This window comes from Ostrea edulis, chromosome 5 (assembly GCF_947568905.1).
Source record: "Ostrea edulis chromosome 5, xbOstEdul1.1, whole genome shotgun sequence".
Taxonomy (NCBI): domain Eukaryota; kingdom Metazoa; phylum Mollusca; class Bivalvia; order Ostreida; family Ostreidae; genus Ostrea; species Ostrea edulis.
This window is the reverse complement of record NC_079168.1, coordinates 50236616-50252873: the sequence shown is the minus strand read 5'-3', so window position 1 is coordinate 50252873 and position 16258 is coordinate 50236616. Positions and strand designations below refer to the sequence as shown.

General features: G+C 34.6%; 1 protein-coding gene across 1 annotated transcript; it reads left to right on the top strand.

Annotated features, from left to right (window-relative positions):
* The first annotated feature begins 466 nt into the window (after positions 1 to 466).
* LOC125652040 (uncharacterized) lies at positions 467 to 14839 on the top strand. The gene is made up of 5 exons (XM_048880934.2): positions 467 to 607; positions 1026 to 1176; positions 13946 to 14091; positions 14485 to 14527; positions 14661 to 14839. Exons 1-4 carry the CDS (start codon positions 559 to 561, stop codon positions 14511 to 14513), a joined length of 375 nt encoding a protein of 124 aa, XP_048736891.1. The 5' UTR covers positions 467 to 558; the 3' UTR covers positions 14514 to 14527; positions 14661 to 14839.
* Positions 14840 to 16258: the final 1419 nt, after the last annotated feature.

Below are 16258 nucleotides of genomic sequence, written 5' to 3'. Positions count from 1 at the left end.
GCGTCTCCATATGAATGAAATATTTTTAAGTGGGGCGTTAAACAATATACAACGAACCAACAACCACTGAGCTACCGTGACCATCCAAAGAGTGTTGACTGAATATTACTGAATTATTACAGTTGTATATCGTGTTATCGAACTCATCAACTGATTTCCAAAATTACACGTACATGTATGTAATAATTCTTCTAAGAAATATGATTACTTCAGTAAAAAACAGATAGCAAGGCTGTATGAACTACGTATTTCTTAGTAACTACCCCGGGTTAGGAGACTCGCTACCAATTACATCTTTTCGAGATGTTACATGTACGTTGTATTTTGTTTGCAATAAGAAGAGTTAAATGTGAACTACGACTTTAATTTTAAAACCCTATTCTGTTTCTAGTGTTAAATACTGGTCACATTTATGCAGAGTTAGCAATTACGGTCTGCCGTAATTTTGAGAATTACGCATTATGTTGGCCCCAGGAAAATTTTCCCTCAATATAAACCCTAATGACTTTCACTCTGTTACACACACATTTGAGCATAATTTAGAAAAATCTAGAAAAAATGAGTCCTCTCCGTGTTTCACTTTTATTTCTCCTGGGATTGTTTTCAGGTAAGATTTTTTCTACATCGCTTTGTAGTTGTCTCCTTGTTGTCCCCTACGCGTTCTTTGGTTTAGCAGTTTATAAATTACATAATATGTTTGAAGTTCGTCACAATTTGTATGCATACTAGTAAGTGACGGAGGAATAGAATATTACATAATAACAAAAAATCTACGAGTGACATACTTTATTATTGTTTCGTTTGAAAAGATACCCTCTCTCCCATATACCACGATTCCTGTAACTTCTCAAGACCTGTTTGAAATTAAATGTGGCTAGTATTTGAATAACGTTTTGTTAAAATCACCCTAATTGTAAATCACATGGATGGAGAAAAGGGTTCTGTATGGAATAGCACAAAGAAAAATTATTTCAATTCTACACAATCAGAATAAGTAAAGATCTGTCCGATAATGAATTCTGCAGGATGCCAGGCGGCGAATCCTTCTTGTCAGACGGTGTACCAGGAAGGAATGTCAAAATGCTTCAGCGATATTTTCCAGAAGCCGTCGGATAATGTAATTGCTGTTCTGATAGAAGACCGTCAAAACCCGGAGATCGAAGATACAATTTGCAGGTAAACTATTGTAACTGGATAAAATACTTTGACCATTTTTAAACAACGCTTAAAGGCGGAGAGGGTGTCTAGTTTTGAGGATTTGTATTTTGAATTAAGATATACTCACAACTTGTACACTTGTAGATGGCAAAGTTGAACGATTTTGTTTTACATCTGACCAAAAGTTTCTACGAAAATTTCAGGCTAAACAAATATTCAAAAGGTTTCAGCAAATAACCATAAGTGAATACTTAATCGTTGGAACAACTGTAAAATGCATTACTAGTAATTTTTGATAGTGTTAACACCTCTGTGATTAAAGATTGAAAACTGATTATTATTCTGAAAGTGATGGAGGACTAGCTGTAAATTAAGTCTAATGCATCGCGCTAAGGTTGGTTTACGACCAATACTTTATCATGAAATAGCTGTAGAATAACAGAATGATATATATAGAGTAACATGTTCACAATCAACAATTACTGACTGGATCCGAGGACAACAGCTGTTTTGTTTCACCCGAGAAGGGATCTGTTGCCCGAAGCCGTAAGCTGAAGGCAACAAATCCGTTCGAGGGTCAAACAAAACAGCTGTTGTCCAAGGACGCAGTCTATATCTGTTTTGTTATACACCTTTTTATTTTGAGCAGGGTATTGTGTATCACAATCATCATCTTTGCGGTTATTAACTACGAGAAGGGAAAATTAAATTACTTTTATTTATACAGTGCATCTATTTTACTTTTCAGATATTTTAATTGTATATCTTTTAGTCGACTTTTCACCAAAAAAAATCTTAATGATATTGACCATCGTTAAAGTCTTTTGGGAAGCATATTGTTTTTACTACATATGCAATTCAAAGTTTTCAGCGTGTAAACCCAACTTCAACATCTAAAAAGAATTCGTTTATTTTATTAATATCGTAATATTAATGAGCGCATATCTATTCCATTAAGCTATAACAATTTAACAGCACATATGTTTCTTTTTTTGTAACTTAAAAAAAAAACCCAGCATGTACCTCTTTATAGCAATAATAACAAATTTCATTGATTATTATCTACAATTGCATGGGTTTGCTTCTTTTTATATTTATTCAAAAGCTTCTACATGAGAAGAAAAAATCCCTTGCTATGGCCTTCAACTCGACATTTACATATATCGACGACGTTTTATCTATCTACAGTGATCATTTTCATTCATATGTCTATTCGACAAAAGATTCCGGTCGATGAAATCCGGAAACAGGAGGGGGGGGGGATTCTATACCAGGGCAGGTTTTCCGCCGAGGGGGAAACTCTATACTGACTTTGTAAATAGGGGAAATTATACGCTGGGGCGCTTTTTCCCCCTGTGGGGGGAAATCTATCCCGGGCCCGTTTTTCCGAGGAGAAAGTCTATGCTACAACACCGGTATCAGTACTAGTGGGTAGAAAAAACATGTGAAAGATACTTGGACTCTGAATTATCTGCGAGATCACATCACCAGCACAGTCTATTATTGTCTCCCAGATTAATTATTTTCTGGATACTTGTTCTTATCCTAAAATGAGCCCATGACTAAAGTTACAATTTTTGTTTTTATATTTTTCGAAACATTTACAAACTTTTGTTGCTGTACTTTTTTTAAAATATACATTCGAAAAGAAAAATAACACACTCTTTATGTGATAATGTATTTCTTCTGACTTTGTATATTTTACAAGCAATAATAGATATCAATTGATTCAAAATAAGGTTTTATCATTCTTTTCGTGATAAAAACCAATATATAACTAGTTCTAATTGTAACGGGGACCGTTACAGATGTTCCCCAAACCTCCCCCAATTAAAAAGTGATGTCCTTGTGAATCTATAGGAAAAAATCATTTTATTTTAGCCTTTAATTACATGTAGTACGTTCAATATGGTCATTTCAGTACCAAGAAATGAAAGAAAGCGTTGCACGTGCATACACGCGCACGCGTGTATGATTCCGAATTTTTGTTGATGTCGTTCAACAGGCATTTGTATCATATACCCCCGTATGAATTTCATAACGTTTCCACCAAATATAAGGAAGTTATAGCGATTTTAAAATCGTCCAATCAGAAATCAGCACACGTGCATGCACGTGCTGAGCAGTAATTCTAACCACAGCAATTTGTAAGGAGTACCAAGATACATCTAAACCCCTAATATGAATAAAATTTGATGAAAAACAAAAACGTTATCGTCCTTTAAAAATTGAACATTTAAAAACCGTTGCACGCGCATGCGCGTGAGCGTTGGCATTTTTTGTTACACCAACATATAGATACACATATTGTCTACATATGCTGTGAATATCATCTCATTCGCTTCATAAATAAGATAGTTACAAACGTTTTAGCATTATCCAATCAAAATGAAGTGCACGTGCATGCGCGTGCAAATTGGTAATTTTGACTATGTAAATCAGTTAAGGGTCTCAATATCTACCTATGATATGAATTTCAAGCCATTTCAATGAACAACAAAAAAGTTAGACTGATTCCAAAGTTAGCGTACAAATTTTGTAATGCGCGTGCACGCGCATGCGTGTGCGTGCTGGCAAAATAACTATTATTTTTCATATGTACAAATGATATACTATCATCCTATTTAGGTTTTATATCGCTTCCTTCAATATTCTGATTTTCCATTTTTTGTACCAAAATTGCAATGCACGTGCGCGCGCGTGCATGCACGTGCAAACAAAATGACTATCACTATGCACATCTACAAATGCTATACTATCATCCTGGAAAGTTTCATATCGATCCCTTTTGTAGTTTCTGAGAACACTACCGGACAAAAAAGTACCGGAGAAAAAGAATAATAATAATAACTAGACACGATCTCGTTGCGAGCAACGAGTAGGTCTTCCGTCCGATTTGTTGATGCACTCGGAGTTAAAAAAAAAAAAAAGACAAATGAGTCCCAATTTAGTTTCCGACTTTAAGACACTTTAGATATAATCAATTTTTCATATCATAAGCTTCTGAAGCAAAGTTGCGGTGAAATTCGTTTGAAATTCGACTCTCCGGGCGAGCCATAAGGCCCGCGGGCCTATTTCTTGATGTCATTTGTTAGCCCTCTATAGACTCAACAACTTTAGTTCTATATGTCTTTACAAAATATTTACCTGTAAAAAGTTATTGAGATCGACCGATATCGACAAAAAAATTGACTCTACAGGCGAGCCATTAGGACCATAGGCCTATTTCTTGATATCAATCGATAGATCTCGATAAACTGAACAACTTTTGTTCAATATGTCCTTACAAAATATTTACCAGTTACAAGTTTTTGAAATCGACTGATATCGACTCTACAGGCGAGCCATGAGGCCCACAGACCCATTTTTTGATATTGATCGATAGGTTATGACACATTGAACAACTTTTGTTCAATAATGCTTTTCAAAAAATAGGTCGTTTTAAAGATATGAGGCGTCAAATATTTACGATTTTGGCCCTTAAAATCTCTAATTACGTAACATATGACCTACTTTTTGATTTGATAACATCAAGCTCGTTGAGATGAACATTTCCGCTTCTACAACTTATTATAAAATATTAATAGTTTCTGAGATATTCTCAAAAACATTTGGACCCTTCTGAACCCCTAATTTAAAGGGCCAGCCCGTTTTGCTTGATATCGTAAGAAAGGTCATGACATTTCAAACATTTTTTGTTCAACAAGTATTTAGAAATTCTTTACCGTTCTCGAGTTATCTCTACAAGAAATATTTAGGGGCCAAACTGTAGCTCCCTAACGGGGCCACATAGGGAAAAAACGAAACGTACATATTGTTTAGATTATCATTCTGAACAACTTTTGTTCAATAATGCTTTTCAAAATATTTGTCGTTTTCAAGATATGAGGCGTCAATTATTTATGATTTTGGCCCTTAAAATCCCTTATTACGTAACATATGACCTACTTTTTGATTTGATAAGAACAAGCTCGTTTAGATGAACATTTCCGCTTCAATGACTTATTACAAAATATTAACAGTTTCTGAGATATTCTCATAAACCTTTGGACCCTTCTGGGCCCCTAATTTAAAGGGTCAGCCCCTTTTGCTTGATATCGTAAGAAAGGTCATGACATTTCAAACATTTTTTGTTCAACAAGTATTTAGAAATTCTTTACCGTTCTCGAGTTATTTCTAGAAGTAATTTTTAGGGGCCAAACTGTAGCTCCCTAACGGGGCCACATAGGGTAAAAACGAAATATGCATTATGTTCAGATCATCATTCTGAACAACTTTTGTTCTTTATTGCTTTTCAAAATATTTGTCGTTTTCGAGATACAAGGGGTAAAAAATTTATGGTTTTGGCCCTTAAAATCCCTTATTACGTAACATATGACCTAAATTTTTATATGAATAGATTTGGATTGCTGAGATGAACATTTTTTGTTCTTCGACTTCTACCAAAATATTAACGATTTTTGAGATATTTGATCTAGACTTTGAGCCCTTCTAGATCCCTAATTTAAGGGGCTAGCCCCTAAATCTTGATATTTTCGAAAAGATCTCGTAAATGTGCACAACGTTTGTTCTACATGTCTTAACAAAATATTTGCAAGAAAAAAGATATTGGAGATCAAAGGTCAAAAATCGCCGAAAAATTTTGGCATCCATTTTTTCAGGTCCAGGCGAGCGTTTAGGCAAATCGCCTCCGGTAAAATCGAATCCCCCACAAATCTTCTAAAATGTTTACTCTATCTTGTGTAGAAATTTCAAGACTCTAGCTTCAAAACTAACGGAGGAGATGCGTGGACAACAAGGCCCTTCAAAAAGTCACTAAAAGAGAGATAACTCCTGATCGGAAGTGACGTCAAGCACGAAATTTTGCAAGCAAAGTCTCGTCACCAAAAGACATCTTTCCTGAAAATTTCGTGAAAATCGATCGAGAAATGGCTGAGAAAAACGCGTGTACTACCAAGGAAAATAATAATAATAATAATAACTAGACACGATCTCGTTGCGAGCAACGAGTAGGTCTTCCGTCCGATTTGTTGATGCACTCGGAGTTAAAAAAAGAAAAAGAAAGACAAATGAGTCCCAATTTAGTTTCCGACTTTAAGACACTTTAGATATAATCAATTTTTCATATCATAAGCTTCTGAAGCAAAGTTGCGGTGAAATTCGTTTGAAATTCGACTCTCCAGGCGAGCCATTAGGCCCGCGGGCCTATTTCTTGATGTCATTTGTTAGCCCTCTATAGACTCAACAACTTTAGTTTTATATGTCTTTACAAAATATTTACTTGTAAAAAGTTATTGAGATCGACCGATATCGACAAAAAATCGACTCTACAGGCGAGCCATTAGGACCATAGGCCTATTTCTTGATATCAATCGATAGATCTCGATAAACTGAACAACTTTTGTTCAATATGTCCTTACAAAATATTTACCAGTTACAAGTTTTTGAAATCGACTGATATCGACAAAAATCGACTCTACAGGCGAGCCATGAGGCCCACAGACCCATTTTTTGATATTGATCGATAGGTTATGACACATTGAACAACTTTTGTTCAATAATGCTTTTCAAAAAATAGGTCGTTTTAAAGATATGAGGCGTCAAATATTTACGATTTTGGCCCTTAAAATCTCTAATTACGTAACATATGACCTACTTTTTGATTTGATAACATCAAGCTCGTTGAGATGAACATTTCCGCTTCTACAACTTATTATAAAATATTAATAGTTTCTGAGATATTCTCAAAAACATTTGGACCCTTCTGAACCCCTAATTTAAAGGGCCAGCCCGTTTTGCTTGATATCGTAAGAAAGGCCTTGTCATTTGAAACATTTTTTGCTCAACAAGTATTTAGAAATTCTTTACCGTTCTCGAGTTATCTCTACAAGAAATATTTAGGGGCCAAACTGTAGCTCCCTAACGGGGCCACATAGGGAAAAAACGAAATGTACATATTGTTTAGATTATCATTCTGAACAACTTTTGTTCAATAATGCTTTTCAAAATATTTGTCGTTTTCAAGATATGAGGCGTCAGTTATTTATGATTTTGGCCCTTAAAATCCCTTATTACGTAACATATGACCTACTTTTTGATTTGATAAGAACAAGCTCGTTTAGATGAACATTTCCGCTTCAATGACTTATTATAAAATATTAATAGTTTCTGAGATATTCTCATAAACCTTTGGACCCTTCTGGGCCTCTAATTTAAAGGGTCAGCCCCTTTTACTTGATATCGTAAGAAAGGTCATGACATTTCAAACATTTTTTGTTCAACAAGTATTTAGAAATTCTTTACCGTTCTCGAGTTATTTCTAGAAGTAATTTTTAGGGGCCAAACTGTAGCTCCCTAACGGGGCCACATAGGGTAAAAACGAAATATGCATATTGTTCAGATCATCATTCTGAACAACTTTTGTTCTTTATTGCTTTTCAAAATATTTGTCGTTTTCGAGATACAAGGGGTAAAAAATTTATGGTTTTGGCCCTTAAAATCCCTTATTACGTAACATATGACCTAAATTTTTATATGAATAGATTTGGATTGTTGAGATGAACATTTTTTGTTCTTTGACTTATACCAAAATATTAACGATTTTTGAGATATTTGATCTAGACTTTGAGCCCTTCTAGATCCCTAATTTAAGGGACTAGCCCCTAAATCTTGATATTTTCGAAAAGATCTCGTAAATGTGCACAACTTTTGTTCTACATGTCTTAACAAAATATTTGCAAGAAAAAAGATATTGGAGATCAAAGGTCAAAAATCGCCGAAAATTTTTGGCATCCATTTTTTCAGGTCCAGGCGAGCGTTTAGGCAAATCGCCTCCGGTAAAATCGAATCCCCCACAAATCTTCTAAAATGTTTACTCTATCTTGTGTAGAAATTTCAAGACTCTAGCTTCAAAACTAACGGAGGAGATGTGTGGACAACAAGGCCCTTCAAAAAGTCACTAAAAGAGAGATAACTTCTGACCGGAAGTGACGTCAAGCACAAAATTTTGCAAGCAAAGTCTCGTCACCAAAAGACATCTTTCCTGAAAATTTCGTGAAAATCGATCGAGAAATGGCTGAGAAAAACGCGTGTACTACCAAGGAAAATAATAATAATAATAATAAAAAATAATAATAATAATGAAGAAGAAGAACGCGAACAATAATAGTAAGGTCTTCCGCAGGAGACGGAAGACCTTAATAATAATAATGAAGAAGAAGAACGCGAACAATAATAGTAAGGTCTTCCGCAGGAGACGGAAGACCTTAATAATGAAGAAGAAGAACGCGAACAATAATAGTAAGGTCTTCCGCAGGAGACGGAAGACCTTAATAAACAGTAGAATCACTAGAAGGTCTTCCGTTGGAAACGGAAGACCTTAATAAGAAACAGAGTAAAAACAATATGTTCCCAAACTTTGTTTGGGGAACATAATAATAACTAGACACTCATTACTAGTAATGAGTAGGTCTTCCGTTAGACCACTTCCGGTAAAGAACTTTCTGTTCCTACAAAAACCATTTAAATATATCAGAAAATGTGTCTTAACAATGAATGAGAAATGTATTATCGAATTTTTTACTCCTTTCTCGTAACTTCCGGTGACGACCGGAAGTACTATTCAGATGCGTTTTCCTATAAATGACAGCGACTCTTTACTGTCTATATTCCCTGAAAATTTCACGTCTCTATCTGAAAGAGTTCTCAAAAAAAGAAGTAAACCTAAGAAAGAAAAAGTAGTAGGTTACTACCGACCGGAAGTCAATTTTGAAAAACAAAATTATCAAAACTTTGGAAGTTTATACTTTTATTAAGACATGTGAAAATCATATGAAAGACTTCAAATATAAGCGAGATTTATGGGGACAAAGAGACGAAAATTAAAAAGGTATTTTATCAAGAAACCGGAAGTAGTCGTTTAGACTACCGACAGAGTCAATATTCTTTTGACACTTTGAAAGAGACTTAATAAACTAGTATAGGTTTCAATTTAAAGGAAAAAGTTTGAAATTTGCGATTCTTTCCATCACTTCCGGTGACGACAGGAAGTGACGGTCGACATGTTCAACCCACTACTGCACGCCTACAAACGGAGATTGATCATCCCTGAATGTTTGATGAACCTATATTTTACTTTTTCCAAGAAAAATGCTGGACAAAATTCCTTTTGAGAAACAAAAAATCGGCCATATTTTCCGACCGGAAGTGAATTTTGTAAAAACAAAAAGAATTATAGCAAGGTCATTTCATAAGACATTATTCCTGAAAATGTCAGCCATCTCTGAGAAATCACTCGAAGAAATCGGAAAATCGACAATTATTCAAATACTTCCGGTATAGACCGGAAGTGACGGACAAAAAAATTGAATGTATGTGTACAATGGACTAATGTTAGTTGATCAACTCTACAAGTTTCAAGCGTCTATCTATATTCATTATTGAGAAACTGAAAAAACAAGGTTTGAATATGTCCACCCTATATCTCACGACCGGAAGTGAATTTTTTCAAAAATATTTAAATTTACTCTAGACATTTATAGTGTCTATAACATATGTAAAATTCAAATCATTAACTTGTTTTATGACCGAGATTTATGGCACTTAAAAATGAGAGAATGAATAGGCTTTCTTTGATATAACCGGAAGTTGGAGTTTCAACTTCCGGTGGGGTCAACATTTTTTTGAGAATTAGAACCAGACCTAGTAAACCGATATAGGTTTCAGTTTGAAAAAAAAAAGTTTGAAATATATGATTCATTTAATCACTTCCGGTGACGACCGGAAGCGACGGCCGACATATTTAACCCCCTACTGCACGCCTACAAAGTGAGATATATTAACTCTGAAAATTTGGTGACTCTATCTTTTACCGTTTCTGAGAAAAACGCTGGACAACGAAAACAGCTCATAAGCCGTATTTGCCGACCGGAATTAAATTTTACAAAAATATTTGACGTTACTCTAGACATTTATAGTGACTATTATATATTTAAAACTCAAGTCATTAACTAGTTTTATGACCGAGATTTATGGCACTGAAAAATGAGAGAATGAATAGGCTTTCTTTGATAAAACCGGAAGTTGAAGATTCAACTTCCGGTGGGGTCAACATTTTTTGAGAATTAGAACGAGATATAGTAAACCGAATTAGGTTTCAATTTGAAAGAAAAAAGTTTGAAATTCATGTTTCCTTTAATCACTTCCGGTGACGACCGGAAGTGACGGCCGACATTCTTAACCCCCTACTGCACGCCTACAAAGTGAGATCTATTAACTCTGAAAATTTGGTGACTCTATCTTTTACCGTTTCTGAGAAAAACGCTGGACAAAATATCTGTAAAAAGACGAAAATTGGACATATCTTGCGACCGGAAGTGAATTTTGAAAAAATGAAAAAAAAGGCCTCGAGGTACCATCGTTCTCTATAACCTGTGAAAGTTTCAGGAAAATCCATCCAACGGTCTCGGAGACGAAAGGGAAAAAAAAATAATAATAAACAGTAGAATCACTATAAGGTCTTCCGTTGGTAACGGAAGGCCTTAATAATAAGAAACAGAGTAAAAACAATATGTTCCCAAACTTTGTTTGGGGAACATAAATATTGCATGTAGTTGAGGGTAACATTGAAAATTTTCACCCCGAGAAAACCATTGTCAACCGAGGCGTAGCCGAGGTTGACAATGGTTTCTCGAGGGGTGAAAATTTCAATGTTACCCTCAACTACATGCAATATTTGTTTTATTATACTGAATGTTATGTAAACTGGAAAGCAGAAAAACTTACGTCTGTTGACATTTGATCAATCACTGTCATGCGATATTTCGTATTTCGATGCGGGTACTCGCGTTTATTACAAACGCTCAAACGACGTCGTCTAGCAATCTACGGCGAACCGTACGCGCATAAATTTGACGCATGTGATAATTTTTTATAATATCACCCGTTGTCAAGTACTGTTACCCGTTGCTAGATACTATCACCCTGGGGCGCGTGTTTTTTGTTCTCAGAGGGTAACAATATGTTTTTTCAAATGCTTCTCGACCAATCAGGTTCGAGTATTTTACATGAAAGTATAATAATCACAATTGTTTTCCACGATATATCGAAATTCACAACTTTTTTTGATAATATCCCATATATGAGCAATATGTTTACATTTCCATGATTAAGTGTTCATTATTTCCGTGTATATTTTTGTAATAAACAATTGTCTATAATTTTCCACTTCTTCAGCACTTCTCTGTCACACAAAAGATTATTTAACAACCTGTAATTAACTCCGATATACGTCTGTCATCAATGGCTATTATCTGTTCATTCATTCATTCATACTTTATTTCCTCCTTTAGGAGATTATGAAGAAAATACATTTACATCAATATAATTACAAATACATGTACATACAAAGAAAGAAAGAAAAGAGAAAAACACATTATGTACACAATATAAACAAAAATAGAAAAGAATAGTATATTCTTAGTTGTACACCTCAACATATGAGTACATATGGTAGCAGCTGTCCCTTTTAAAGCCAAAGCATATTTAATATAGATATATTTACTGCAGTGCGCATCTGTAGTATAGGGCTGAAGTGCTGCGCACCAATTTAAAGTTCAGCAGACGGAATGATGTGGCGTCCATCTTATTTAAAGGTGTAGATATTTGGCCACCAAGAAGAACAAGGTACCATTCAAATTCCGAGAGCCCACAGAGTTCTGCACACAGTTCGACACTGAAGTTATTAGCGATGGCGTTCCACCACTGTTCTCGTATGCTGGCGGTACTTAGACACAAACAAGACGAGTGACAGAAAACATCCACGAACGAATTACCACATAAATGACAGAAATGAACAAGGCCATTTACATGCATACCAGTATATATTTTGCATATGAATTTGCAAAGTTCAATGTTACCTAATTTCCAAATTGTGGCAGGTTTTATATCTGAAAATATTTGTCTGAATAAATGGAAATCCGGACTGTTCATCCTCAATTGCCGCTGGTCTTGGTGATACAATGATACGGTATTTCTGGATATCCTTTTCCAGGATAACTTATCTGGGAAGAATCCGTTGTCAAGCCATGTACTTATATAATTGGTAAGATTGTATGTTTGCAAGGTTTGAATGATATCTGGAATAAAACCATATTGGACTTCTGAAAGGTTTTGCCAGTAAGAAAATAATCGAGTCAAGAATATTTTCTTTGGTAGAGTGTTTATGTCCATTCGACAGAGCCTTCCTAAGAACAGTAGTTTTCTTGTATCTATTTCTGCGCTGATGGGCAATACATCAAAAAGTGACTCACATATATCGGATCTGCATAATTTTGGTAAATTTAGAGATTTTTTGCACACAAAATGTTGAAAAATACAAAGGTTTTGGCGGTCTGAACAGGTCATATTATTCCAGAGTTCGCATCCATAAAGTACTGTAGGCATAACGATTGTTTTATATAAATGAGATACAGTCATTGGGTTGAGAAAATGGGATCCTATGTCAGATAGTGCAAAAAAGGATTTTCTGCCCTTTTCGCAGGCTCTTCCTATTCTTTCAGAAAGTTGGAATTTGTGATGAATCACGATACCTAGGTGGTTATAGGATTCTTCACATGGAATCGATGATTGTCCCAGATGCCAAGGAAAGTTGTTATCCATTTTACTCCTCTTACCACGGAATTTCACCACGCACGATTTTGACGCATTGAAGGAAAATCGCCATTTATTCGAATATGCGTATGCAATATCTAACAAGTTTTGGAGGGCCATTGGGGATAATCCAATGCAGGATATATCATCTGCCAATGAGGGACAGCTGCTCATAACATTAAGGATACCTGTATTAGGACTACTTAGCTCTAATTCATCAACAAGATCGTTAATATAAACAAGATATAAAAATGTAGACAAAACACCACCTTGTCTTACACCTTGATCAACAGAGAACCATCTAGATTGAGTTTGATTTACAACAATAGAGCTAGATGTTCCTTTATGACAGTTATTAATCAGTGACCAGGTTTTACCTTTTATTCCAAGTTTGTAAAGCTTTAACATGAGGCCATCCCTCCAAACAGTATCAAAAGCCTTACTGCTATCCAAAAAGCTAACATAGACATTGTTGCCTTGTTCTATATTATGAAAAATTGTCTCTTGTAAATTAAACGACGCGGTTAAACAACCTAGATATTTTTGAAAACCTTGTTGTTGAGCATTTGGGAAATGTTTTGAAACAAGAGTTGAGTTTGAGATACGAGATAGAATTATTTTCTCAAGTTTCTCGTGTATATTTTTGTAATAAACAATTGTCTATAATTTTCCACTTCTTCAGCACTTCTCTGTCACACAAAAGATTATTTAACAACCTGTAATTAACTCCGATATACGTCTGTCATCAATGGCTATTATCTGTTGTTCATAAATGAAAATATACATGGAAATATCTTATATAAACTGATAAACAAACATGTTAAAGCATGTGATATAACCTCGAAATTGATTTATAGTATTTTATGTGTCAGAGGAAAAAATTAAACTGCATCAAAGTTACTATGAATTTTTTTTTGAAATTCCAAAAATAGATTGGAAATTTATCACATGTACTTTAATAATGACTGCACACTATCAAAATCAGTGTACTTCATTTTGCTACCCTCTGTTTGCTTCCATCATTTTCTTTTCAAGCTCTGTCTGAGGATATATACATTCATGTAAAAGGCAAATATATGCCAGTATGTATATGTACATGTACAATGTATTTTCTACCCTAAGAGATTATTTTTTTAAGCAACAAAGCGAAGATTGTGTCGTGCGTGGATGGCATGACCGCAGAAGTTTCCAAGAGACCAGCCTGTAAAGATCCAATGTCCAAGATCGGAATAGCTTATTTCACTACCGGTTTCACAAACAAGATGGCTACTCTGTGTGGTAAAGGTAAGTCATGATGATTTTGCATAGTCAGAAATTGCGTTATTTTCAATGTTATGTACTTTAATGGTCGTTAATTATCAGATACATTATACGTATGTGGAACTATACTCAGCATGATTTCTTTCATGAAAGAACATAAAAAGATGCAATCTTTCTTTAAAAGCACTAAACTTTTAGAAGTTTTTTTTTGGGGGGGGGGCAAACCTGTATCAAATATGGTTCTTAAACCATAACGTCTGCTTTCACAGTAAATTCAAAGAATATACACGGGCAAATGTGCCTTAAGTGAAATTTACGATAGGCACATTTGCCCGTGATATATTGTCAACCGCTGCAATTGCCAGGCATTGTATCAGGTAATTACACAAAGTGCACTTCTAATTTTTTTGCTTGCAGGGACACAGCCAAAATCGATTAACCATTAAATCATGGAACATATGTAAGTAAATAATTAGATATTATAATATCAATACAGTGGATGTAGAGATTTGTTACAATCTGTCAATATTTAATTTTGTAATAATATAATACCTTCCAGTCAGGAATGTTTAACTTTCTTTTTGTTTTTACAGAAGCTTCGAGAAGAAATGGAACAACCGAAATTGTCGTTACCAAAACCATCTAATACACGCCCGAATTACTTTCTATTTTGACGTTCCCTAGTTTCACAGGTTCAACTTACACCCAAGCTTTTGTTTGTTTTGATCATTTTTTTTAAACAATCATTAAAAGGATACTTTTATTTCTAAAACAGTGTTATTACTTAATTTATCCATCTGGATGAAAATCGTGGAACCGGTGAAATCACAAATAACCTTGCACTCGTATTTGTAGATATATATGAAGTTCAAATACATTTGGGTTACAGGACGCAACTTTAAATGACATTTAGCAAGGTTTTCTTTTAAGGGGAATAAAAATAAAACATAACAACGCAATTCTGTGCTACAGTGCTCACTTGAGGTACCTTTCTCATTGGAGTAAGTTTGACACATATTTTGAGCGTTCAAGTTAACTTCAACAATCTTGATTTACGTACTTAAGGAAATATTTTTGATACCGTACTTAATTATGGCCAAAGCTTTGATACTTTAATTCATCAACGTAAAAACTTCGGTTTACTCCAAATCACTTAGTACCTGTATTTTTCTTTTCATCCCATTTTTAAAAAAAATTAGTTACACCGGAATTTAATGCACGTGTGTAAAAATTCCTGAAACAACATTTATTGGATCACCTGATGGAATCCATAATAATTTATATCATCAAAATAAAATGTTGATAAGCCTGTTTTCTAAAGTTTCAGTATGCAAACAGAATTTGATTATATTTCGTATTTGTCGAAACCCTTACTATTGTCAAGGAATATGGCAAGGACATATCGCATGTATTCAAAGTATACAAAATTATTTATTTGCATTTTGTTTAATTCTAATAGTTAATATCGCGATCATTAACCACAATATGGATTTAAATCTAAGCCCCTTGAACAAAAAGTCTCGTTAATTAGTTATGTAGTCATGTGGTATAGCGATCAACTGATTGTGAAATTATTGTAAATATTTTTAAAATTCGGCCTTTAGGGACTAATTTACGGTGCTAGGAATTCCCGCAATAACCCAGTAATTACCACAACCCCCCTCCAACATTGCGGCACAATACCCACGGATTCCTATTAGATGGGTTCATAAATAGTTATATTCAAAAAATTGTAAAGTAAATTCGTACCTTTAACGTCTTACAGTCGATTAATCGAGAAATCTTAACAATCCAGACGCCATTGGCTAGGGTGACGTATTGTAAAGTATACGTCACGTTAAATCAAAGACAATATATTATTAACGGTTGGTAGTTTAAAAGAAGTTCATGTAAATATATCTATCTATCTATCTATATATATATAAAAACATAAAGCACCAAAATGACCAAAGACACGAACAATTAGATTGGCAGTTTTTTGGGACGACCTGTTCTTTCATCAGGACAAACGAAAAGAATTACGTAATGTGGCCAATATTAACAGAAAATAATAACAAAAACTACATATAAACACACCCAGCACTACAACTACACTAAATCTACAAACGATTTTACAACGCAGACTACGTGTTTTTGGTTTTTAGGCTTGAATTGCGGAGCGAATTAGGTCATGTCCTATTCGTCCAAAGAG